The sequence below is a fragment of the Ascaphus truei genome, chromosome 1 (genome assembly GCF_040206685.1).
Source record: "Ascaphus truei isolate aAscTru1 chromosome 1, aAscTru1.hap1, whole genome shotgun sequence".
In the NCBI taxonomy this organism is placed as follows: Eukaryota; Metazoa; Chordata; class Amphibia; order Anura; family Ascaphidae; genus Ascaphus; species Ascaphus truei.
In genome coordinates this window covers 173,100,749-173,126,612 of record NC_134483.1, presented here as the reverse complement: position 1 = coordinate 173,126,612, position 25,864 = coordinate 173,100,749, and the positions used below count along the sequence as shown (strand labels likewise).

The 25,864-nt window shown below is 45.1% G+C and overlaps 1 protein-coding gene across 2 annotated transcripts in view; it reads right to left on the bottom strand.

The window, feature by feature from the left end:
* The window catches only part of PCSK5 (proprotein convertase subtilisin/kexin type 5), a 470,036-nt gene that overhangs the window by 245,730 nt on the left and 198,442 nt on the right, over positions 1-25,864 (bottom strand). For both annotated transcript variants that reach the window (XM_075598528.1, XM_075598537.1), the window contains exons 6-7: positions 18,416-18,504; positions 17,029-17,201 (exon numbers count right to left, since the gene is read on the bottom strand). In XM_075598528.1, coding sequence (XP_075454643.1) covers positions 17,029-17,201; positions 18,416-18,504 — 262 coding nt within the window. The remainder of the gene's footprint in view (positions 1-17,028; positions 17,202-18,415; positions 18,505-25,864) is intronic.

Sequence of the window (25,864 nt, the reverse complement as noted above, 5' to 3'; positions counted from 1 at the left end):
ACAGTGACATAGTCACTATCTCCTCATGCTGGAGTAGTGCAGCTAGTGTGCTTTAGAACATGCAGGCAGTTAAATTCCTCATGGAGAGGCTAGCTGCAGGCACAGCCAATTAAGCCAGAACTCCTGAATGAACAGGAGGTTTAAAAGGCAGGCAGAGAGCAGGAGAGAGGGAGACTTTTCCCTAACCAGGAGGACTCTGGTTGACTTGGTCCCTAGACTTACAGAGAGTAGGGTCTTGGGACCATCTGGGAATCACACCCAGGAAACCAAAATTGCCTGGACGCATTCCTGCTCCAAGGAACCAGCGTTCCTGACCTGTGGAGGAAGCGGAGCTCTCACGTGTCCAGAGGGGTTGCCTGGGCTCGCATCTAACAGATAAGGACTTTTATACTGCTCACTGCTATGATGTCTCTAAACATGAGGGTATGTTTTGGGGCTGGCTTAGCTGGCCAGCCAGGAAGATAGGGCCTGTGCGGTCTAGTAAGACTCCCAAGGGGAGTAGGGTTTTATTTTATGGTTTGTGTTGTGCCTTAAAGGGACAGTGTGCCCAATGTTTGTGTTTGTGGAGAATAAACCACAGAAGTTTAAAGCCTAACCCATTGTCTAAGACTCTTACTGACCCATTGCGAGACCGTGCTGTGACAATACATACATACATGTGATGCACTAGGGTTAGAGAGTACAACTTATTGTTTCTTCACAAGCCCATACTAGTACTTTTTGTTTCTTCCAAATTTCATTTATTGGATTATACCGTTAGCTAGGGGGAAGGGGGTGGGGTATAAAAAGTAAAGGGGAGGGGTATATCATATGGTTGTACATTTTGATCTTGATCGGTGTTTAAACATTGTGCATATAAAATCCTACCAACAGGGCAAACATCCAGCATCCGAGGCTCCCCAAGTACCTTTATGTGGTAACTATCGTCAGTAGGAGATTATCAACACTCTTTTAACCAGGGATCCCAAACGCTGCTGAATCTGCTCATTCTGTCATTTCAGAAGCCAGTCGGCTTTTCCATGGACATTATATACCACATTTGTTTATGATTTGGGTTAGTGTTGGAGGGGGCTACTTCCATGTTGCCGCTATACAACATCTGGCGGCCGACATTATGTGGGAGATCAGTTTTTGATGGGTTCTAGGAATGCCTTCCAGGGTTCTATTGAGCAAGGCCTCCCATGGAGCTGTCGGCAGATTGGTTTCCAATATGGTATTGCTCAGGTCAAAGACCTGGTGCCAGGTCTTAGCTATCTGCGGACAGGTCCACCTCATATGATACATTATTCTGAGTTGCCCACACCCTCTAAAGCAGCGTGGGGAAGCTGTGTGGTATATCGTTTGGAGCTTAGTTAGGAAGCGGTACCATCTGTACAAGACTTTGTACCCGTTCCCTTTTATAAGTGTGTTAATGAAGCTACAGCCATCCATATCTCCTCCCAAACCTCCTCATACAATGTTTCCCCAATGTTCAACTACCATGGTCTCATAATGTTAAATGTTTCTTCTGCATTGTTGGGAATAAAGTTTTGGTAGAACACAGATATGAGTCCTGGACTCTGTGAGAAAGACTGACAGTGAAGGACTCAAAGGGGGGATTCCCATGCCTTGTCCTAAAATCCTCAAAGGATCCAAGGATTCCTAGCTGGAAGTAGCTCCCCCCATCCATGTTAGATTATTTTCTCTCTAACACTCAAAATCTAAAAAATCCCTTCTAAGGTGGAATTGGAGGTTGCTAAGCATGGGCAACATGGGGGAGGGTGTACACATAAGGCGATATTTAAAATTTAAGACCCCACATTTTGAGGGAGTGTGAGACTGCTGGTTTCGTGGTAAGTCTCGGAGATCTGTCACTGGCCAAAATTCAAATGAGAGATTCTAATTGGGTCAGGGCGACATCCATTCTTTCAATGTTGACCCAAGCCTTGTTGCCTTTGTCCACATGCCAAAGGGTTAGCTGAGACACCTGGGCCGCCCTGTAGTAGGACATATAGCATGGTATAACCAGGATATCCATCTCTGTAGGACAGACCAGTATTCTACGTTGGTCTTTTGTTTGCCCATATAAAAGGAGAGGTCTTGCTTTGGAGCTCTATAATATTCCCTTTTTTATGGGAATAGGAAGTTTGCGGAATAAATATAGAATCTTGGGAGAAGGCTCATTTTGACTGCCTGGATCCTTCCAAATCCATGAGATCTCATATTTTGCCCATGACTCCATATTTTTAAGCATAGATTTAATCAGGTGTGGGTAATTTGCTTTATATAAAGCATTTAGAGTCAATGTCAGGTTGATACCTGATATTTGAGGAAGGAGTTCTTCCATTTGAAGTCAAAGTTAATGCTAAGGCGTTTGACCATCTCTTAGGGAATATTTAGGGCTACAGCTTCCGATTTACTGTAGTGTTGTTGTTTTGGAGACCTGAGAGCGCAAATGTTCAAAGGGACACTGAACACATTAGGGACGGAGGTCAGCAGTTTTCAGGGTGAGGATGATATCATCAGTTAAGGGTGCAATTTTGTGGGTCTAGTCGCCCACACGTACTCCTGATCATAGCTTCTAGCGGTTATATGTATAGGCCAAAGAGAAGTGAGTAATGGGCAGCCTTGTCTAATACCCCTGTGTATGGGGATGGCTGTTGATCTAAAGCCTGAAGCTATTATCTCAGCCGTCAGAGCTATATAGACTTTAAATAGCAGTCAGAAATGTATTGGGTATTACAAAAGCCTCCAGTGCCCGAAAATGGAAAGTCATGTGAAACCTATAACATGCTTTAGCTGCATCCAGGGCAAGGGCCACTGTAGGAGTCTTAGAGTTACCCGAGTGGATCAAATCTATTAGGTGTCAGATAACACAAGACATTTGTCTGTGTGGCATAAAGCCTACTTGTTCCGGATGAACCAGATTAGGTAGAAATATAATTAGTCTATTGTCTGTGATCTTAGACATGATTTTGATGTCTGTCTTTATTAGAGAATTTGGTTTATCATTTTTGCAGTTGGATTGGAACTTTCCCTTCTTTTGTTATCAGGGCTAAGTTAGCTTTTAGCATTTATTTAGAGATAGGGGTCCTTCCCAGGATTTCATTGTAAAAATGTGTAATGTGTGGGAGAAGCAAAGTTGCAATTTCTTTGTAATAGAGGTTAGAATAGCCATCTGGCCCAAGGGTCGTGCTTAGTTTTAGCCCTTTGAGAACCTCGGCAACCTCCTCCAAAGTAACAAGCTTGCTCAGTGCTTTCCAGGCCTCATTATTTAGTTTTGGTAAAGTGATGGAGCTCAGCATAGAGTGCAATGGGTCTGTAGTTGAAGGGTACTGGGCAGTGTTATTTGCCCATAGAGGGAGCTATAGAATTTATGTAATTATTTTATTTTAATTCCAGAGTTGACATTAAGTCGTCAGAACTCTGTCTAATTGCATCGATATTTCTAGTCTGGAACTTATTTTTCAATTTTCTGGCTAACATGCTGTCGGGTTTGTTCCCTTTTTCATAAAAGCTTTGTTTCGTACAGATCAACGCTTTTTCAGTGGAATCAGCTAAGCAGAGATTAAGTTTCCCTCTAACTTCAGTGATCTCTGACAGGTGAGTGTGGGATTGTTTCTGTTTGTGGGCATTCTCTAATTGATTCAGTTGATCTGTAAGGGAGTTTATTTTCTTGTTATGTTAGCTCTTTCTGTTTGAGGCTATTTTAATTCCCCGTTATGGTGGTTTGTGGGATATCCAGAGTAGGGCTGCTGAGGCCCCAGGTGTCTTATTAGTCCTAAAAAAGTGGTTTAATTCTTTACCAGCTTCAAGGAGAACTTCATCACTTTCATCAGGGACTTGTTAAACCTCCACGTCCTTGGGAGATTTGGAAGGACAAAGCATTTTAGACGAGTTTCGACAATAGCAAGGTCAGACGATTTAATGTTATGGATTTTTGAGCTTGTGACTAATGGGAACATTGCGCTACTACTACTTTATTTAAAAACGTGGAATATTATTTTATATGTATTTCCCTTTAGATTGTAAGCTCTCACAAGCAGGGCCCATATTACCTTTCATATCGGCCTGTGCTTGTTTGGCCTCATTTGGTATACAACTGCGGAATATGTTGGCACTAAATCAGGGCTGTCAAACATGCTGCCCACCGGACCCTTCTGTTCGGCCCGTAGATCCCTGCCGACCAGGTACTGGGACATGAGAGGAGAGATGGTGTGCAGCAAGGGCCTATGTTGCCTCTTCCATGCTGCTAACACACTTGAATGCAGCAGCAACTGGGCCAATAGGAGTTCTCGGTTAGCCTTTGTTTGGAATCCTGCTGCAGTCCGTGTGGTAGCAGCATGGAAGAGGCAGCACAGGCCCCTTCCTCACACCTGTGCTCTCTTCATGCTACCTCACCCACTAAGCGTGTTAATGGGGGTATTAAGTGTAAGGGGGGGGATATTACTGTAAGTGTGAGGGGGGAGATATGAAGTGTGAGGCAGGGGGAATATGAAGTGTGAGGGGGAATTATTAAGCTTTGGGGGTAGAGGTAAGTGTTGGGGATATTAAGAGGTTGTGAGGGGAATATTAAGAGTGAGTGAGGGGGATGTTAAAAGTGTGTGAGGGGGATATTAAGAGTGTGAGGGGGAGAGAAATAGAAGGCGGGTAAGTGAGAAAGAAGAAGAGTGATCTTAATGCTGACATCTAGCATACAGCTGCTGCTATATTTTATATGCATATTTAAAAAAGGTATGGCCTGAATAAAATCTATGAAATCTAATCAGGCACCTCATATGAAATGATATTGACACGCCTGCACTACATAGTATATGGGCTATCACATTCTCCCCAAAATCTTCAGCCTACATCTGCATCGCCCCAAAGGCAGACGTCTGAAAGGGTTCCCCAAGAGCTGCTCCCCTCTGCAGAGAAACAGCGTGCTACGGGCGTTTTGTGTAGGGTTGTTTGCTTTATTTTGTCAGCCCCACCCTCTGCAATTTGGATTGCTCTGAACTACAGTACAGGACTTGCATAGCACAGCTGAATTAATTCAGAACCTCTTCAGCCAGCATCTGTTGTCCCAAGGCTGCAGCCAAAAGGTGTCAGCTGTATGCTGCCGTTCGCTGATGTCACAGCTGCTTTGTTACAATCCGAAACACACCAACCTTATCATCCCTCTGTACTCTATGTCCCTACCTTATAGATTGTAAGCTTGTTGGGGCAGGTCTCTCCTTACCTACTGTACCAATGTATGTTAATGTTTGATATTTTTTTCGTTCTTCAACCCGGTTGTACTGTGCTACGGAATATGTTGGCGCGTTATAAAATAAATGATAATAATAACATAAGCGAGAGAAGTAGGGTAGATGTTATGTGCCAACAAAATAAAATTGTTTTGCTAATTTCTTTAATATTACTTCAAATGACATTTTGAGAAGCATTAGTTCAGAAACGAGAGCAATCCTTCTGAGTTTGTTCTACCCCCAAATCCGTCGACCCATTGTAACATACACTTTTTTTAGGCACCTAAAGGTGAGGGCAAATAGTAAATTGTAGAACTTAGACCATTCATATGAACAGCTGGTACGTCGGGGTAGAACAGGGGTAATGTAGGGATAGTAGAACACACGCTATATTTTGTATTGCAGTATTTGCAAACTTTTCTAGGAAAGTTCTTAAAAGCAATGTTAAAAATACATCTTTATATTTAATCTTTAAAAAAAAAAAAAAATCTTTCACTGTATCATTGCCGTGTGTTGACTTCTGATCTGGATGGGACAGCGTCTTTAAATACAACCAAAGCAGTGGGGGGAATTAATTTTTGGAAACATGTTTTCATGTCGAGCTGCTCTGCTTAATAAAAACAGACACCGAAAGGTACAGTGTCGCAAGACATTTTTTTACATGTAGGTAAAGGTTATGTGGCATAAAACTGTCTGCCAAAGTTATCCCACCGATGATCTAGACTAAGCCCAGAGCAATTCAGAAACAATTGAAATAATTAAGAAGACATCTTAGAAGGAAAATGTTTCTAAAATATTATATACTTCCGATTGCTGAAATTTAATGAGCGGAAAAGAAAAGGATTATACATATATTATTGTAGACCATATAGGCTGACAATATCTGAAAACACTTTTCAGGGAGACTGTGGCACAGAGCCACTAACCTCCATTATTGACTTAGTAGGCAATAACAAGTTAACGCATTGTTAAGTGCTCATGGGTATCTTCAAAACTCACTAACGCAGTGATAAATGCTGTTTTCAGCCATAACAACCTTTCCATTCAATCTAACAGTATGCAGAAAGGGGTCTATCCACAGATCTCTATTACAGATCAGACCTAAAGGTAGCGTTATCTCCCTCCAGACTCTGAAATATGGGGAGAGGAGAGATACCTATTTTACTCAAGTTTCAAGTACTATATACTGTACATATCCCTTGAAACAGAACCTCAAAAAAATACGTGGAGAAACACCTGTACACAAAAAGGAGCATACCGGAGAATCCTGGAATATATGCTAATAGGAGTCATTTAAATATACTTTGCATATTTTATTAGAATAGCATCATAGGTGTGTTCCTTTTTAAGCACAGGTGTCTCTCCACGTGTTGTTTGAAGGTTGGGTTGAGGGGTTATGTATAGCACTTGGGACTGTATTAAAGTTGGACACCCTGTTCTTGTGAACTAACTATTTCACAATTGGAGGTGTGTTCATACCAAATTAATCCATGACAAACAGTGAAGCAAGGGCTAAAAAAAAAATCCTGGCTCTGCAAAGTTTAAATAGACTAGGTCCATAGGAATAAAGTATTTCACAGATTAGATTTGTAACTGTAAAACAAATGAGTAAGGACAGCCTGAAGCTGCAGTGGTATCTGATTGCCCTATTGATTTGTTCATTCATAGCTGGAGGGGCTTGAACTACAGTACATGACTTTGTCAGCCCTGAAGAGGCTAAAGATAAGGGAGAAAAAGTTAGTTGTCCATGACATTTTCCAGGAACAGTAAATATTTAAATAGTCACTACCACACCAATATATAGTCTGTCTGTGAGTGGGATTATTGGCATTGCATCTCATCCCAGGCTATGTTTAAAAGCTGTGTTTAAAGCAGCATGCATTGGCTTAAGGGTTTAACCATGTAATGTGGTCTTGAGACTAAAGGTGGCACTGTGTGCTCATTTGCATGTAATTTCCCAGAATCCCTTACTGCAGTGGAAGCGCTGTACAGTGATGGGTGATAATGGTGAAGGGCCGGATTGCAGACCTGTCTAAGACATGTGAATGTGCTCACAAGTAATATATATATATAGATAAGGGCGTGGTTTGATTGAAGCAGTCATTTGTCCATGAACTTTGGTGCATTTGGAAGTGCGACGCTGGTTCCTGGTCCCCCTTGGATTTGTTGCCGGCACAAAAATCTTTGAACCGTTGTTTCCCGGAGGGACTCCATACAGTGAACACCGAATCGGAAGGACGTCACTTCTGGCCATCCGGTACACAGAGGAGAGACACGGGAGGATGCCATTACATCGAACCGGACAGCGTTGCTGGCTTATGAAAGCCTATCTCCTACCTGCTTATGATTACAGTACCTTTGTGAGTGGGCATTTGCTCTGATTTTAAGTTCTATAAACTATTGTTATTACGTTAATGCACTAGGTGTGTGCCTGTTTGCTTTTCTCTTTTTTCACAGATCTATTTAGGGAGCAGTGATCCCTTTGAAACGGGCTGCCAATACCTGGATGTCATTGCTTTTGGAAGGGACTTTGTTTTTTTCAGAGGTTTTTTATTAAGTTTTTTATAAAAGGTTCTTTAAAAAATATATATATATTATTTTGAATAGTTTAACACATCGTTTTTATTAATTGTTTATTATTCAATGTATATTATTTATTATTCTTATATTAAACAAAATTATTATTATTATTATATTTTCTTTGAAATCACAGATTTAGTAGCTATTATTGGCTAGTATCACACCACCCCACTAGACGCATTCACAGTAGGGTTAATTAGTTCTTCAATCTATTAGCTTATGTTCAGGATATATTAGAGGCGTACTTTTTGTTTTTTGTTTCTTTTGTCATATATATATATATAATATATAGTGAATAGATGAGAACAAGGCACTCCATCAGGTAAATAGGTGGGTGCAAATCCTGTATGAAATAATAGGCAATATGATACCGGATGAGCGAGGTAGTCAAAAAAGAGTTGTATTTAGTAAAACATCAAATCCAACGTTTCGGTCCTACACACGGGACCTTTCTCAGCTTTCTTATTAGCTGATGTGGCAGCTAATAAACATACCAGTTATTTAGCATCACAACCAATAGTCGTGCTCTGAGACGCTCAGATCGCGAAGGACCACTTCGTCTGCAGTTGCGCTTATTATTTATTTATTTCCCTCGGTTCGCGCATGCGCAATGGTCATCTAGTCAGCTCCACACGATTTTCCTTCTCCCTTTACCAGCTCGCGGCTCGCGCATGCGCAGATATGTGTTTCAGTAGTTACATGCGCCCCCTCTGGCTTTTTGACACGCGACGGAGCTGTTTTAACTTATAGCCTATAACCCTTGACCCGCACATGCGCAGTGAGTGCGTTTCACGGGATAGAATCATCATTGCGTCTCAGTTAACGCCTGACTGCCTAGTTGCAATGGGAGGGTCCTGCATTTAGCATGTAAGTTTTAGTTTGATTTAAATGATGTGTTGCACCTGTCTGTTTTGGTTTGTTAGGGTATATATATGTTTTCTATTGCACTCTGTATGTACATCACCTTGAGAAAGGTCCCGTGTGTAGGACCGAAACGTTGGATTTGATGTCTTACTAAATACAAGTCTTTTTTGACTACCTCGTGGAGTGCTGCCTCTGATATTCGCTCATCCGGTATCGTATTGCATATATATATATATATATATATATATATATATATATATATATATAAAAATAAATACTGTTATATGTATAGTGCAAGAAAACAGTGATTACCTTTCCCTAATTTCTGCTGAGCGGTCCTTGCTTCACTACAGAGGCTAAATTATTTTTTTCTTTCGCAGCAGTCAGAAAATATATGTAGTTTCTCTTTTTACTGCTTCAGTCAGAAGACGTATTCACTGCGTTCTTTACAGTACATTTTATTATGACTTCTCAGATTGAATGTATAGCATGCTGTTCTGTATACTTGGGGACCAAGAAAGGAAATAAATAAACCTATTATTTCTATTAATTTGTTTTATTTGAAAAGTTTTGTAAAAGTGTTTTTTTTTTTTTTTTTTAATTATTATAATTGAGAACTTTCCACACTGGATCGTACATCGTGCTTAATTTATTGTCCTCGTTATACACGGTTGAAATGGCAAATGTGCTTTCCTGCTATTGAGCTTATTTTTCTTTTGTAAAACATTTGTAGTGCATGTAAAGTTTCTCATGGCAGTTTTGAAAATGATGTTAATATCATATGAGTTCACACTCCTAAGGCTGGGCTTATAGACGGTGCGCAGCGTGAAATCAAGTCAATGTAATCCGTCGCGTGCGCCTATATTGGGCACGACCGCAATGGCGTAACGGCATGACACAGCGACCAAAATCACTGGAAGTCAATAGAATTTGATTTTTTCGGCGACCGCAATGTCATGTCAGCGGCACGTGTGCGGTTCAGCCAATGAGGGCGAACCGCTCACGGTCACAGCCCAGCCATGCCCCCGGTCACCCTTTCTAAGGATTGGGGGAGTCACGCCACCTTCAGGACGCTCCCCACTCACCTTCCCTCGCTGCCGAGGCTCCCGCCTTCCCCGCTTCCGTGGCTGGTGGGGACGCCGCTCCTTCGGGGACCACCATGCTAACGGCTCGCTCGCGCGCACCCCACTCCAAGCTTAATGCCTCTTTCTCTGGCTTGCGTTCTCGCGCTGACATCGGGGGCATGCAGTACGCGCACGCAGTGTGCGTTTGGCGCACACAGGTACCGCCTCCTCAGACCTTGTCAGGAATCCTCATCCCACCTGATCCCTGTTCAGGATTCACCAACCACAGTCCTCGTTGCTGATGCACCTCCATGTTGCAGATTACTCAGTGGTTGCTCTCTCCTACTTATTCCCAGCTGCCCCACTGGCAAAATTGGCTGAGCATAATCCTATGGTTCGTTGTGTTCATTGCTTCCTAGCCTTGCAGTCTTGTCTTGTCCTTTTGTTCGCAGCTCTCTGTTATTGACCCAGTTTGTTTTGGACTCCTCTCTTCTATAACACGGACCCCAGCTAATAGTACCTTCAATGATCTGTACCTCTCCAACCCGGACCCAGCTACCTTGACCAACGTACACTCCAGACGCACACACACAGCTGTGGGTGGTGTTTATATCCATCCCCACCTCTGCCCCGTGGTCACGCCTTGTTTGTTGCACATCGTGACAGTATGCTCAGCCCTACAAACATGGACCCCACCAAGGTGGGCTGAGTCTTGAGCACGCATGCGAACATGTTCTTTAAAATAGAGAAATATCTTGAGCAGAACGACCAATGTATGGACTTGCTGCAACAGAACCTTCTCTCTCTCTGTCTATCCAGGCGCAAGCCCCTCTTCCTACTCCCATTCCGTCGGGTCCTTCCACTCCTACGCCTATCCTTATGTTTGTGACCACGACTTCTCAAACCTGACTCCCGACTCCCAATCGCTATGCTGGAGATTCGCATGGATTCTTCAACCAATGCTTCATCCAGTTCGAGATAATGCCTTCTCGCTTTCCTTCCCAGAGATCCAAGGTGACGTATATTATTTCACTACTCACTGACGACACCCTGGCCTGGGCTTCCCACATCTGGGAACAAAGATCGGACCTAACTCAGGACATTGGACTATTCGCCAGGGAATTACGTCGAGTCTTTGACACACCTGGTAGCAAGGTAACTGCTGCCTCCTCTCTTTTTCGTATCTCCCAGGGAAACCACCCGGTCACCAGATACGCTCTTGAGTTTCGTACCATCGCTGAGGAGACCGGTTGTAATAACGAGGGTGTTGTCATCGGCCTTTTGGCAGGGTCTTTCGGAGTCACTAAAAGACAGACTCGCTGCACAAGAGCACCCAACGGATCTTGGGGAACTTATCGCTGTCTGCATCCACGTAGACCAACGGTTGCAAGAAAGAAGGTCCAAATGCTCCCGTCGTCACCAACTCGCTCCCAGATCATCTTCTCTCCACCCCGGTACGCCGGAGTCTTCCCACTCCGACACTCCTGAACCCATGCAACTGGGTGGTAATACATTGTCTTCCTCTGAGAAGCAACACCGACGCAACGCTGGACTCTGTCTGTATTGTGGCAACTCCGGGCATCAAGTACTTCTTTGCTCTCACAAGTTGGGAAAAGCCAGCTCCCAATGAGTTCCAGGGGAGTCTCATTGGGAACACTCTCCACTTCCCCTATCACCAAAAAGACCTTATGAACCAAGATATTGATCCCAGTTTTACTTACCAGTAAGGGTTTTCAGACCACCACCTTAGCATTTGTGGATTCAGGATCAGGAGGCAACTTTATCGACCAAGGCTTCGCTGAGAGGAACAACATTCCGCTTGTCCGCAAGAGGATACGGTAGGATTAGAAGCCATCGATGGTCAGCCATTACAACCAGCCTTCATTTCCTTGCAGACTATCCTTTTCCACTTACAGACCGGTGAGGATCATAGGGAGGAGATCCATCTGAACGTGATCCACACTCCTGTCGAAGTGATCCTGGGCCTCCTATGGTTTCAAAGTCATAATCCCTGTATCGACTGGACCAATAAAGAACCTATCCAGTGGAGCACCCTTTTTTGCAGAAGACTGCGCGGTCTCTGTCCAAAAGGTATGTGGGTCGGTTACCCCTGGAGAGGAGACATGCTCTCTGTCCGAGGTATATATCGAATTCCGTGATGTTTTTGACAATGCACGATCAGAGGTTCTACCACCGCATCGCCCCTTCGATTGTCCTATTAACCTTTTACCTGATTCAGTTCTTCCGAGGGGAAGGTCTTATCTGCTCTCTTATCCCGGAGACTAAAGCCATGAGTGACTACATTCAAGAAAATCTTTAAAAAGGGTTCATTCGGAAGTCTTCTTCCCCAGCCGGAGCAGGATTCATTTTGTAAAAAATGGGGAGGGGGGGAGGTTGGGTGGAGGAGGAAAGAAGATAAGGGTCTGGAAGAGGTACTTATGAGCTGGGGGAGAGAGTTGAGGGGGAGAGAAAGGAGGGGGGAGAGAGGGAGGGGGAAGATAGGGAAGAGGGGCAAGAGATGGGGAGACAAAATTGGGAGAGGGGAGGATAAATGAGGGAGGGGAAAAAGGTGGTGGAGGGAGACAAGGGGGAAGGAGGGGAAAATACAGGGGCTGGGACAGAGATAGAGGGAGAAGTGAACTGCCTACCTGCTGGCCTGGAGCATTGAGGGGGCCTGTTAGAGGCCTGCTGGAGGGTGCCCACAGAGGTGCCTGTCAGGGGAACCTCTCTTTCACCCTCAGCAAGACCTTCCAGGAGGCACCCTCTGAAAGGTTTGCCAGCAGGGGGCCTGGGCCCCTTTACTCACTAGGCCCAGAACAGGAATCCCAAGCTCATTTGTCCCCCCTGTCAGCGGCCATTTCTTTCAATCATCACTGCTGTTCGACAGGACAGTGATGCCTTCAGGAAAATTGAACTTCGTGTACTTCTGGTAGCAATGTTGGAATTAGCTTCACAATTGTATCTACATTGTTTCATATATTCTGGTTTGTAATGCATACTGGCATGTTTCTGTCATGTGTTTCTAAAGTACAGCCAGAAGCATATTACTGCTCCATCAGGAAGTGACTGAGTCACAATAAGTATGCTTCTTGGCAGTTGTCCCATCCGAGAGATCAGTCTGCACACTATATATTAGAGCAAGTGTGCTATGTGTTTAATGCATCGTGTAAAAAGTAAATAGTGACCAACACGTAACCGCTCATTGTGCATACGGTACAGACAAAAATACTAATTTCTGCCTTAATAGTGCATCACTAGGTATCTCTTATATGTTAATTCTGATAAAGCTTTACAAACCTTAATGGGTTTTGCACATCATATTGTATGACAGTTGAGATGAATCTCACATAATAGTACTTGAACTCCAAAAATATTTCTAAAACACGGAGTGCTGCAACCAATGTCGTTTTTAAGAGAGACATTTTTTGAGCATGCCAAAATATTCACTTCCTCAGCAATTTACATTCAGTAACTATTTGTTGAGCCCTTTGAAATTCTTATTGTATAGTACAGAATGTTAGGAATATGACATTTGAAAATCATTAATAGAAGAGTGGTTTTTTTTACTAAAAAAAGTGGCAAAGGTTGCTTTGAATGCTCAACAGTGACTGCACAGTTTGGCCATTATGTCCTTTTGACCTTTGTCTCCAGGATGCAACACATCTGTCACTTTCAATTCTGCTTCATCAGCCCTTAAAGAGAAGTAGCACCAATACCTCTAGTTTGGCAACTTCACATGGAGCATTCTTTTATAGGGTCCATGTGTTCCCACACATGCCCACAAAATGTTGCATGACTTTCTCTGCCTTTGGTCAGAGAGGACAATGCTTAGCCCTTTCCCACTGTGTCAGCTCAGATCATGAAGGGCATGCACAGATCACAGCTTGTTTACCCCTCCTACATTCACACCAGTTAACGGAATATGAGGAGAGGTGGGTAAGAAGAATTTCAGAAACAAATGGAGACTAAAGCAATACAGGCATACCCCGGTTTAAGGACACTCACTTTAAGTACACTCGCGAGTAAGTACATCTCGCTCAATAGGCAAACGGCAGTTCACGCATGCGCCTGTCAGCACTTCCTGAACAGCAATACCGGCTCCCTACCTGTACCAAAGCTGTGCGCAAGCGGGGAGACTATAGAGCCTATTACACATGTGTTATTTACATCAGTTATGCACGTATATGACGATTGCAGTACAGTACATGCATCGATAAGTGGGGAAAAGGTAGTGCTTCACTTTAAGTACATTTTTGCTTTACATACACTACCGACACACTTTATTAAAGTGTGGCCGGTACCGCAAGCCGGGAGATTTCCCGGCTTGCTAGTGGCCGCCCCTCGGCGTGCCGCGCGTCATAGATGCGCGGTCACGCGTCTTCGGGAGCCTGCGCCCCCTGCACGCGTGTCCAGGGCTCCCCGAGGGAGCCCTGGTGTCCCGCGATCGCGGGACAGCGGCAGGGGGTTCCGGGGGACCCGGCGGACCCGGCAGCGGTAGGGAGAGCGCCCCGATCGGAGGGCGCTCTTCCGCTGCTTCGGCGCGCGCCCGTCACCCTCGGGCGCGCGCCAGGCTACTGCTGCGGCCAAGAACGGGCAAATGCTCGAATAAACTTGGCCGCAGCAGTACATGCTCCGGTCCCATTGCGTATGTTAATGCGGGGTATGCCTGTACGCATATCGTGTCTCAGTGAAGCATAATATAATACATTTTGGTAGACAATTCCATTAAACTTTTTACATAACATATGTAGTGTATACAGTACTCAATACATCTTCGCACCAGCTTACTTACACTACTGTATAATTTAGAAAAAGGAATTTTCTCAAAATAGATTATCTCTAATTCTACCATTTTACATTAGAACGCTATAGTATTTTTTTATTAGGTTAGAACATCTTTTGAGCAGTGTTGTTTAAAATTATATATATTTTAATTCTGGGGTACATTTACATGATGATTTGTTTAATCTAGTAATAAGCGTTGTGCTTTATTTTATCTGCTATTCAAACTAAAGATTATTTATCCATTCAAACAAAAATATAATTTAAATCTCCATATCTGCATTAGGCTGAGTCCCCGCTGGCGCTGAGCTCGCTATGCGCTTGGCGCGCTTACCTTCTGCACATCCCCTCTCCCGCTGTGCTCGCGGGCTCATGTGCGTGCACACACGCTCTCCCAAGCGTTGTGCTTGGGGAGACAAGGAGAGATACTTTGGTGCTGAGAGCAGGGTCACATGACCCTGCTCTGACAAATGGGAAGTGAGAGGGCGTGTTCTCCTGTCACACACACAACACAAACACTGAATTCAGCAGAGAGAAGTGGAAAGGGGGGCAAATGGACTGAGAGGGGGGGGGCAAACGGAGTGCTGCTGTGTGGTGGTGGGGGGCAAACTGAGTGGTGTGGGAGGAGAAGGGAGAGAGAGGGGGAGAGAGAGAGGGGGGAGAGAGAGGGGGGGGAGATAGAGGGGGGGAGAAGGGGGGAGAAGGAAGAGAGCGAGAGAAGGGAGAGAGTGCGGGGGGGGCGGGGGAGAGAGATTGCAGGGGGGGAGAGAGTGCGGGGGGCGGGGAGAGAGAGAGCAGAGGAGATGAGGGAGAGAGCGCAGGGGGGTGGGAGATAGAGAGTGCAGGGGGGAGAGAGAAAGAGAGCAATGGGGGGAGAGAGAGAGCAAGGGGGGGAGAGAGAAAGAGATAGCAATGGGGGGGAGAGAGCAATGGGGAGAGAGAGAGCAATGGGGGGAGAGAGAGAGCAATGGGGGGAGAGAGATGAGGGGGGGGAGAGAGAGATATATAGAGATAGAGATATACACAGAAATAAATACAGACAGCCCCTATACAGCCAATGACACACCCCCTCCCATAGTAGCCACGCCCCCCCCCTCCCCCGGTCCTGCTTTAAAAATGTGTCAGGACAGCGATCGCTCATGCTTGGTGAGCTGGTGACATCACCGCTCTCCAAGCATGAGCGAGCACAGCAACAGCTTGGACTCAGCCATAGGCTTTGGGCCCGCTGCGTGCGCGTTCCTCACCAGCAGGGGTATCCTTTCCTAGCCGGTCCCAGTCCCCCCTCGCTGCACGGCTCACAACGCGCTGTGATGCGTCAGCCGCCAGGGGATGCAAGAAAATTGCGATCCCGAGTGGTGACACGTCACGTGGTGTGCTGATGAGCCTATCAGCGGTTGGGGCGGGAGCAGGAGCTGTCAGAGAGCTTCCTCCACAAGGTAGGGGGGTGGTGTGTGTGTGTGTGTGTGGACCAGGGGGAGGGATCAGCATGGAGAGGGTATTTGTGGGGGGGGAGCGCAGCTTAACTGCCAGCAGCAGCTCCCTCCTGCAGCCCGGGAGACCGACCCCCGCTGCAGCCATCCGCTGGAAGGGAGGGGGGGGTGGTATCGGACGGGAGCAGCAGAGGGCCTGTGGGGGGTCCCTCCTGCAGCCTGGGAGACCCCCTCTGCAGCCCTCTGCTGAAACCACGCCCCCCGGCCGCCGCTCCTGCTCCCTACAGACCGCATATAGCGGTCAAGTGCCTCTCCACGCGCCGCCTGTCTGCAGTGCGGGCGGGTCTGAGGCAGCGGGGCCTTAGCCTTACACAGCAATAAGGAATGCTAGGGATGTTCACTAGAGTATCTTACCATAGGACTGGAGTTATCTAACTTGCATGAAAACAACAGTGATTCAATCAAGCTCTATGTTCCATGAGCCATGTAAGCGTAAAGGTGTAATGCCACTTATCAATGAATATAACAATGGCATATATCAATATATATATTATAAGTGGTTACTAAGTATAGACTATTTGTAAAACAATGGCTTTTGGACAAACTTCAAAGAATCTGAGGTCTAACTCTCAGACGTGGTAATCAAATGTGAAAAAAATCCTGTATCACCCACAGGAAACATAAGACAATCATTACTGAATAACTGAAATAATGTGATAGTATAGGACAGGGGTGCGAAAACTGGGGGGGTGGGGATTGAGCAAACTGGGGGGTAGCAAAATATTCGGGGGGGAGCAGCACTTACAGAGGCCCCGCGCTCTTCCCCAAAGCATTTAAATTAAATGCCAGGGGAGCGCGTGAGGCCTCTCTATGTCACTTACCTTGTCTCCAGCGGCTTCTGGTGGTCGTCATGGCAACAATGTGTAATTTCACATGATGTTGCCATGGCAACGCGACATCACATGACATCAGAAAACGCCAGAAAAAAGTTGCAGACACGAGCTGGGGGGGTGGGAGGGAGGTCAGAATTTGGGTAAATATGTGTGTATATGTTACATTCCTCTTCTGTTACATTATGCTTGGATCCTACAATACACTTACTGTTCTGATGCCATTCTCAAAGGCCTCCCGAGCGAGAGATGCAGGTCCATCCACTGTTTTGCCGTCATCATCTGGACCCCAGCTAGCACTGTAGATGTGTACATGTTGTGGGTTCAAGCTGAGAGACTTGGCTTCCACCATGTCAGTTACATCCCCATCCAGCATGCGAACTCCTGTAATCACAAAGTGAAGAAGATTAAAGGTCTCATACAAAATGTACTGTAAACCTATTCACTTCAATTATTTACAGCTCCAGCCATTTCATGAGTGACCCACTGAATGGACATTAAAGCCAAAAATTGGCTTAAAGCCAAAATATGTTGGGTTCACCTTAGTTGATACTCTCATCTAGAGTAACTTTAAATATTTATTTACTAATAGGAAATAATACATTGAGAGTTACCGCTCGTTTTCAAGTATGTCCTGGGCATAGATTTAGGATGAAAACACATGGTTACATTAAATGAACAGAGATTATACATTATATTTCCAGACATTTCATGGACAGTTAGAGATTATATATGTTATAGGCGTATGTAACAGTTGTAGACGAGATTAAAATGTGGGACGGCTGAATGTTTCAATGTCTGACATATGTATCGCAGAGAATGCTGCTTGAGTGCTGTGTACGTGGTACTAGACTGCATACAGTACTGTATACTGTATATCCTTTCCTCCATTTAATGCTTATTATTTAATACACTTTTGCGCACATTTCTATTTGTTATAAAATGCGCCTGGTTAAAGCACAGATACATTATGTGTTTATTTTGAGTTTATTGTATATCAATTTGTTCATGGATATAAATACTGACAATGGGGCTTGTCCTTTCCAAAAAGAGAAATATATCCAATCATTTTTCAGCAGCGCTTTATCAATGGTTTCAGAATAATTCCTTAAGTGAACCATATTTAAATATAGCCATAATTCTGAACATATGAACTTGTGAACTAGACTGCAGAGTTCTAACAATCGTACTAAGCCTTGAGAACAATGTACGCTTTAGAATACATTTTATATGGGACGAGTAAAAGAACACACTGATGTTGAAAGAAATATATGAGCTTTCAAGATCATAAAAGCATCTCCTTGAAATGCCATGGTTTAATGTACTAAGAGAATCCTTGTGCTACTTACTACCAGCAATCAGTGCACAGAGAGGTTAGACAAAGAATAAACACAGATAACAAATTGGATGGAGTGTTCTGCTCAAACCACATTTTAGATAAGGTTGTATTGTCATTTTTTTTTTCTTTGTCTGTCTAGTAGTGAACTCTTGGGTCTCTCAGTGTATCACACATACTGTGCGTTTCTTTGTTAAAATAATTGTATTGTTGTAGTTTTCCTAACACAAAAAGGCCTCCTTTACCATGTGCTGCCACATACCTCCGATCTTGGCATTAAAAGCGATTCCTACAGTACAGTGCGAGTTGTTTGCAGTCGCTGCTACTTCCCCAGCACAACGGGTCCCATGCCTGTAGATTATAGAAAATAATGTACAATTGATTTGAAGACAAAGGGAATAAAACATAATCTGCCCTCACTACTACACAAGTGAAATATTTACCAGCTACCCCACAAGGAAAAAGCATTATGGTCCATACGGTCTTCTGTCATAAGACTTCTTGCTGTGCTGGAAGGCATCTTAGAGCACATTCAAGTCAATATAGGCTGTGACGAGTCCTAGGGTTGCCAGATGTCCGGTTTTGAACTGGACAGCCCGGTATTTTGCCCCTGCGTCCAGTATAAAATTAAAGGCAATACCGGACATGTATGTGTCCGGTATTATCTCTCTCCGAACGCAGGGTGGATGCGGGGGGGGGGGGGGGCGGTACGGTCAGCGCAGTTGCCGCCATGTCCATCTCTCCCCCGCTGCAGGCTTCTCTTTCCCTGTCTGTCCCACGCCGAGGTATCTGATGCTGACGCACGCCGGGTCCTCTGACATCAGCGCCGGAAGTCAGCTGGGCTCAGCTTCCGGTGAGCGCCGGCGTGAGAGGGAGGCCCGGCGCGCGACAACATCAGACACCTCGGCGTGGGACAGACAGGGAAAGAGAGGCCTGCAGCGGGGGAGAGATGGACATGGCGGCAACTGCTCTGACCGTACACCAGCCCCCTCGCATCCACTGCAACCCTCTGCATGCACTGCCCCCCCCCCACTGCAGCCACCACCACCCCTTCGGAGCCACCGCTACCCCTCCGCAGCCACCGCCACCCCTTTGCAGCCACCGCCCCCCCTCTGCAGCCACTGCCCTCCCTCTGCAGCCACTGCCCCCCCTCCGCATCCACTGCCCCCCCCCCCCCCCGCAGCCACCGGACCCCTCAACTACCGCCACTGACCTGACCATCCCCAAGGTATGTCTGAATTTTATATATATTGGAAAGGTGGGTGTATTTTGTATATGTATTGGGGTGGTGGGGGTATTTTTAAAATGTATTTGGGGGGCGTGGTGGTATTTGTAATATGTATTCGGGGGGCGTGGGGGTCGAATCTTTTACCATTGTGTCCAGTATTTTTGGACAAGCCACCTGGTAACCCTAGCTGTATTGTGTCTTTCAGCGCCGCTAGGTATTATGGCAGAAGAGTGCTTAGTAAATATGGGCCTATAGCAGCAAACAAATCTCATGTTCATGTCACCATATTATTCTAGATTTCATTAAGGTTTTACTTTTTAGCCAGATAAAATCTTTCAAAATAAATAAGGATAACTATGTTCTAGTTCTTTGTTTTAATGTATGTATGTGTATATATCTTTATATAGCGCCAACCAGGTACATATCACGTCACAGCAATAATACACATGACATAATAATATAACACAGTGAGAATTAGCGCTACAGACATGAAAGTAACAATAGGAAAGGGAGTCCCTGCCCTGAAGAGCTTACAATCTAAATGTTATTTAAAAGCTCTCAGTGCCCACCAGCTGGTATAATAAAACCTGCACTTACTGCGATGGACAGCTCTGCAGTACTTTGACCTTCTTGTATTTTTGACTGCGAAACATGAGCGTAAAATTGGCAGCTATAAAAAGATATTATAAAGATAATTGACTTCTCAACACCTCCCAGTATCCCAGCAGCGTTTAACTCTGCAGGAGCCATGACGTTTTGAGCAAACTATTGTTCTTAAATGTCATAAGTCTTTTGAGATGTTTTGAAAGTGTCTAGTGCGTTACGGCTCAGTTTAGTCTTAGTACAGAGGCTGCTGGGAATACCACTAAAATACTTAACTCTTACATCACTGAATCCCTTTTTCAATTTGTCAATGATCACTAAACTTTGCCAGTTTAAGATCATTAAACAGTTAGATAAATGTTATATATATATATTGTGATGGAGGCACTGGCTCTGGATACCAGAGAGATGGCAGTGCATAGGTTCCAGCGTGCAGGAGGTTGAACTCCTCTGTAGGAGTTGGCTGCACGTGGAGCCAATTAAGCAGGCTGGACTCCTATATCAGCAGCAGTTCAAAAGACAGGAGCTGGCCTGCAAACAGAGAGATTGCTTTCCCTAGAGAAGGGGGAGCGAGAGACTTCTCTCCAGTCAGGAGGAGCTGGCTGGCGCAGTCCCCTAGGACTGCTGTGGAAGCAGGGCTGTCCTGTTCAGGACATTGGAGCTGTAAAGGGATTTCCTGGACTCTCGTGCGGCCGAGCATTCCCCCCCCCCCCCCCGACAAAACAGATAAGGACTTTTGATATATCTGTAAACCTGACTGTGGGTTTTTGGGCTGATAACCAGCTTAACTGCCGGCAACCAGTTAGAAAGGGCCGGAGTAATGTTTAGTCAGTCTCCAAAGAGGAGTAGGTGTTTATTTTATGATTTTTTTTCATTAAAGGGATCGTGGGCCTATTGTTTAATTACTACTGTGCAGTAATAAAAACCCAGTTCAACAAACCCAAGGTTTCCTCCCTTAATCTGGGACAAAAGACCCTGCAACATGATTCTGGAATAACTATATATAGTCTACTCTGCTATATATAAATAGGGGATGAAATATGCTGTGATGCTTGTATTGAACTTAGTTTTGCATCACAATCTTACACATCTCAAAGATTAAATAGTTGATCGCTTTGCAAAGTCTATATCCCACATTTACATTTAGTTGTTAATTATGAATCAATCAATTACATTGTAAGAACACAACCCATATTAGGCAAAAAAAAAGACAATATCACAAAAGAGTAAAATATGTATAATGCTTAAACTATGTATGGTTAGAAAAAGAAATAGAAAGACAGTTAATGCATAAGAATAACCAACATTATGCTTGACTAATAAGTAGAGATGGGCAAAACTGTCAAAATCCGGCAAAGACTGAGCCACTTATTGAGCCACATGTGCTGAAGCTGGGATATCTTTAAAACCTGACATGTTGGGGGAGTCTTGAGGACTGGAGTTGAGAACCTCTGCTGTGAGTTTAACTCCTGTAATGTTGGCATTAGTATGTCCTAATTGTGGGGAGAGCTTCATTTCAACCTCCTGGACACTTAATATTGCAACCACATATCTCCTGAAACAGATTTTAAATATAGCCAGGTCCCCCTCTGGGTTTCCCCCTTACCTCCAGGAGTGCTGCGGCAAGGTAGCTGGCGAGTGGGTCGCCGGAGGTCCGCAGCAGCTCCCTTCGCAGGGCGCTGCCATCTTACCAAAGTCACGCATGTGCGTTGTGACACTTGCGCATGCGGAGAGTGCTCCAAGTTGCGGCAGCCATTACAAGTAGGCGTGCATGCGCAAAGGCTTCTAAGTAGCGGAGGCCATGTTAGGTATAGCTTCGCAGGAGAACTACAATTCAAAGCAGCCTCTAGGGCTGAGATCACATGCTGCTAGAGAGCCAATAGGTTTGCCAGGATTCCCTGCACCAAAGAGATACATATGACGCGCTCTGCACACCACACCAGTCTGAAGGGCAGCTGAGAAGGAATAGGTAGTGTCCAGGGAGCTGTGCACCCCTGGACTAGGTCTTGTTTGTCCCCTTAGGCCCAAGGTAGGCCCTGATTCCCCATAAGCTTGTGGGTGCTGCAGGGACAGGCCCGTAGACAGGGACATTGCCACCTTTAGTATTATAGAGTAAGGGACTCAGCTGAGACGTCGCACAGAAATTGCGGCCTGTGGTCTGGATCACCGCCAGTGATACAGAGACTCTCTTAACGGTGGGACACTTCAGCGGGAGTCCACCCCTCGTAGAGGCGGACACAGGTATCACATTGTAACAAGTGCACCAACTATAACACACACTTCCTGTGGGTAGCACTACGGCACACTTTGGGGTGGGTTGGCTCCTGTGGACACCAGGGTGGTTAAGTGCCCAGGGCACCCCTGTACTTTGTGGGAACTGCACCAAAGTGTATAGGGTGGTGATTATACAGTGGGTCATTGTGAGGGTACGGCCATGCGAGGTCAGCATAATATCTTATTGTGTTATAGCATAGCTATGTTCAGTAAACCTGTTACTATATACAAGTGTGTGTTCATTATATTCGGTCCTGTGAGGGGTATCCAGACGTGCTAAGATCCTTCCCAGGTGGAGGTGCGGTCATCGGATGAATCATGTACACTCCAGGCTCCCTCTGGTGGAGGATCAAGCCTCCTGTGAGCCTATCAGGTAAAGCGCACTACACATAGTCACCCTAGACACAGGGGAAAGGGGGCTACATTTGGAGGCACTGCTGAGATTCAGACCTGGGGTGCCCGAATCAGCAGCTAAATTAAAAAAACAAAATCCAACACCATGTTTGTGCTCTCTCAGCAAGAGGTCCACGCCTGGGCCTTGGCAGTCCAGGAACCTCCCCGCCACGTGGTCGTGGTGGAAATGTTTCCATCCTCACGCCCCACTGGGAAGTCCGGGATCATATAAAATGACTCCCTGGTCTAGCTAATGCATGAATTAGAGGACGAAAATATGACCTACATTTAATTGGAGTGCCATAATACTGACCGCGGGGCCAAGAAATATGAATGAAAGATGCTCCTCAGGTCCTAAATGTACCAGAAGCCCTGCACGAAAGTTGCCCACTCATATACCCTGGGTCCCAACTCCCCTGGCAGCGTCCACCCCGGGACCCTCCTCAGCGGTCCCCTATCAAGCTGAAGCCCCCACCGCTTCCTATATCCCCATGGAGTGGCTGACCACAGCCCAGGCCTCAAGTACCATAACCAAGGTTCAATTACCCATACCCCAAGTAACCTTTACTCCGAGTGCCATACAAGAGAAACCGATCCCCCGCCAGTAGGAGAGTAGGCCGGCGCAAGCTCCTAGCGAAGAACCAGCATGCCACAGTCGCCTGTCAACTGGTGGCTCCGACTTGGGAGTAACTCTACCCCAACTAGTAGAAGCCCTAACCATGTCTTCCCAGTCTCAGAAATATAGAAAGCGCAAGTTTTTCTCTGGGGTAACACCCATACCCATGGAGGAGGAAGGATTCAGGGCATGGAAAGAACACATCCTTAAGGTGCTGAAAAAATCATCGTGCACCGAGGAAGTGAAGAGGCAGAGGATCATGGAGAGTCTGCAACCCCCAGCATCCACGATGGTGAGTATGCACTGGGATCAGAACGCCGATATCTCAGTTCAGAGGATCAGGTAAAGCGCACCACACGTAGTCACCCTAGACACGGGGAAAGGGGACTATATAAAAATAAAAAAGGTTGGGAAAGGAAAAAAAGAGGGGGGGATGCAAATAAATGCAAACACACTGGTGATTAGTGCCACCTGCTGCTTTAAACTGTGCATGTGATTGCCCAGTCAATTTCATAGTGATATTCCAGTAATGTTGCATTTTGTGTGCATTCTGTACTTGCAAACCACCAAGAAAATCCTTCTTACTGACCACTGTATTTAAGGTTTTAGGTGTTCAGTATTGAATCGGACTGTCCCGTATTTGGATGCTCTGTCCAGTAAAAAATGAGAGGTAATAGTGGACATGTATGTGTATACCAGTATTACATCTCTGGACATAGTGACCTGACCGGCTTGTGAGGGCACAGGATTTCTCCAAGCAGGGAGAGAGCAGGGCTGTTGCTTAGGGTCTGGGCAGCTTTCTCCATCCTGATCGGCTCCATTATCCAGCAGCAGTCAATCAGGAAGAGGTGTCGGGAGCCTGGGGGTGGGGCCAAGGAGAGGAGGAAACAGCATGGACTGGAGAGAGGTGAGAGAGGTGTGTGTGTATATATGTGTCTCGAACACGTTGCACCTTTCTCGAACACGTTGCACCTTTCACCATGGTGTCCATTATTTTTGGAGAAGCAACCTGGCAACCCTATGTATAGTAACAAGGGGTTTCCAGATAAGGTTAAACTTTTCAAGTGCAGTTCACAATCAGTGTGGAAAATAACAATAAAACAAAACTACTACTGAGAAAAACTCAATGGTAAAACATACAGGACACCTACAAGCTCATATTGAACCCCCAAAATAACCACAACATATATATATATATAAGCATATAAGTGTCACAGAGGAGTGCTACTGAGCATGGCAATATAGATTTAAAACCAGAGACAGAACATGAAACACAGACAGAGCTCAGTGCACATCCAGTGAAACTTATACACGGTACAGTGCCTAAATATATATGTATAGATATCTTTTGAATAAAATGGTCTTTTAGTTTAACATTTTGGCCAAAGTGTTGTAAGTCCTTGAGCCACTACATGGCAGACCACATCTCAAGGGTACGTAACACTAATATAAAACCTTAATAACCTGTACATTAAAAAAAGACTGAACTGCAGCTTTAAATGAATAGGAGTTTAGATGAATGTTTCCATTTATGAGTAACTAGCCATTTGAAATCTACAAAGATTTAAAGCAGCATTTCCCCGTATTTTTCCCTCCCAAAGCAGAGCAGGGGTCTGCTGTCAAGATAGCACAGGATAATAATTTTCCAGTAAAAAAGTCAATATATCCACCACTGTCACCAATAGAAATTGAGACAGGGTGGTGCCCCCAGAGCTCACTTTGGTTATTCAGCTTGCTAGCAGATACTGATCAAACAAAGAACAAATGCATCACAGATTACTCTTTTAACCAGTTAAGAAAATATGTTACAGTTGCCTTTTTATACATTGACTCTAGTCAGAATAGACTTTCCCCAGGATTGTCATGTTGGATTTCTTCTGGTTCAACATATCAGCTGTGCCACCTGGTGACATGAATCGGAAGAACACTGACTCCCGTGACACAAGGAGTCACGGGTCACATTTAAAGACCAGTTGTCTAGTGTACAGACTTAACAATATGTTCTAGATTATATTTTGACTTGAAAATACAAGCGTTTAAACACCGTTTCAATTGATAAGCGTTGCTCCTCAATGCATTGTGGGCCAATCTGGTGGTGACGCGATTGCAAATGGGCTAAGTATTCTTTATTTTTATATACATGTAACACTCCTATCCACCCCCCGGGCATGAAGGATAGGGTGTACTGTACAGTCAGGAATAGAACAGATGACAGTCTCAGATTCTTTTACAGTCTCTTTAAATAGGAATTCTGCCTGAAAGGTGTATGGGTGCTGTGCATTTACGTTGGTTCTTCTCAGGATTGCTCATGGATCCGTGCTGGCTCTTGGCAAGGAGTAGGGAGAAAGAAATTGGGTGCCAGGAACTTTTAACTGGTTTATTCAACTTGTGGCAAATAGGACAGGTTTTTAGCATATTGAAACTGGTATTTTCAGTTGTCTCATTAAGGTATCCAAAGGAACCGTCTGTCCACTCAAGGTTGACCCCCACAGCTAGTAGCCAAATAAGATATAAATGCGGAGCAGGAAAAAAGACCTTTTGAAGATGCGGGGTAAGGGCCACTTGCAGACCCGCTTCCCATGTGGGGCCAGCGGCCG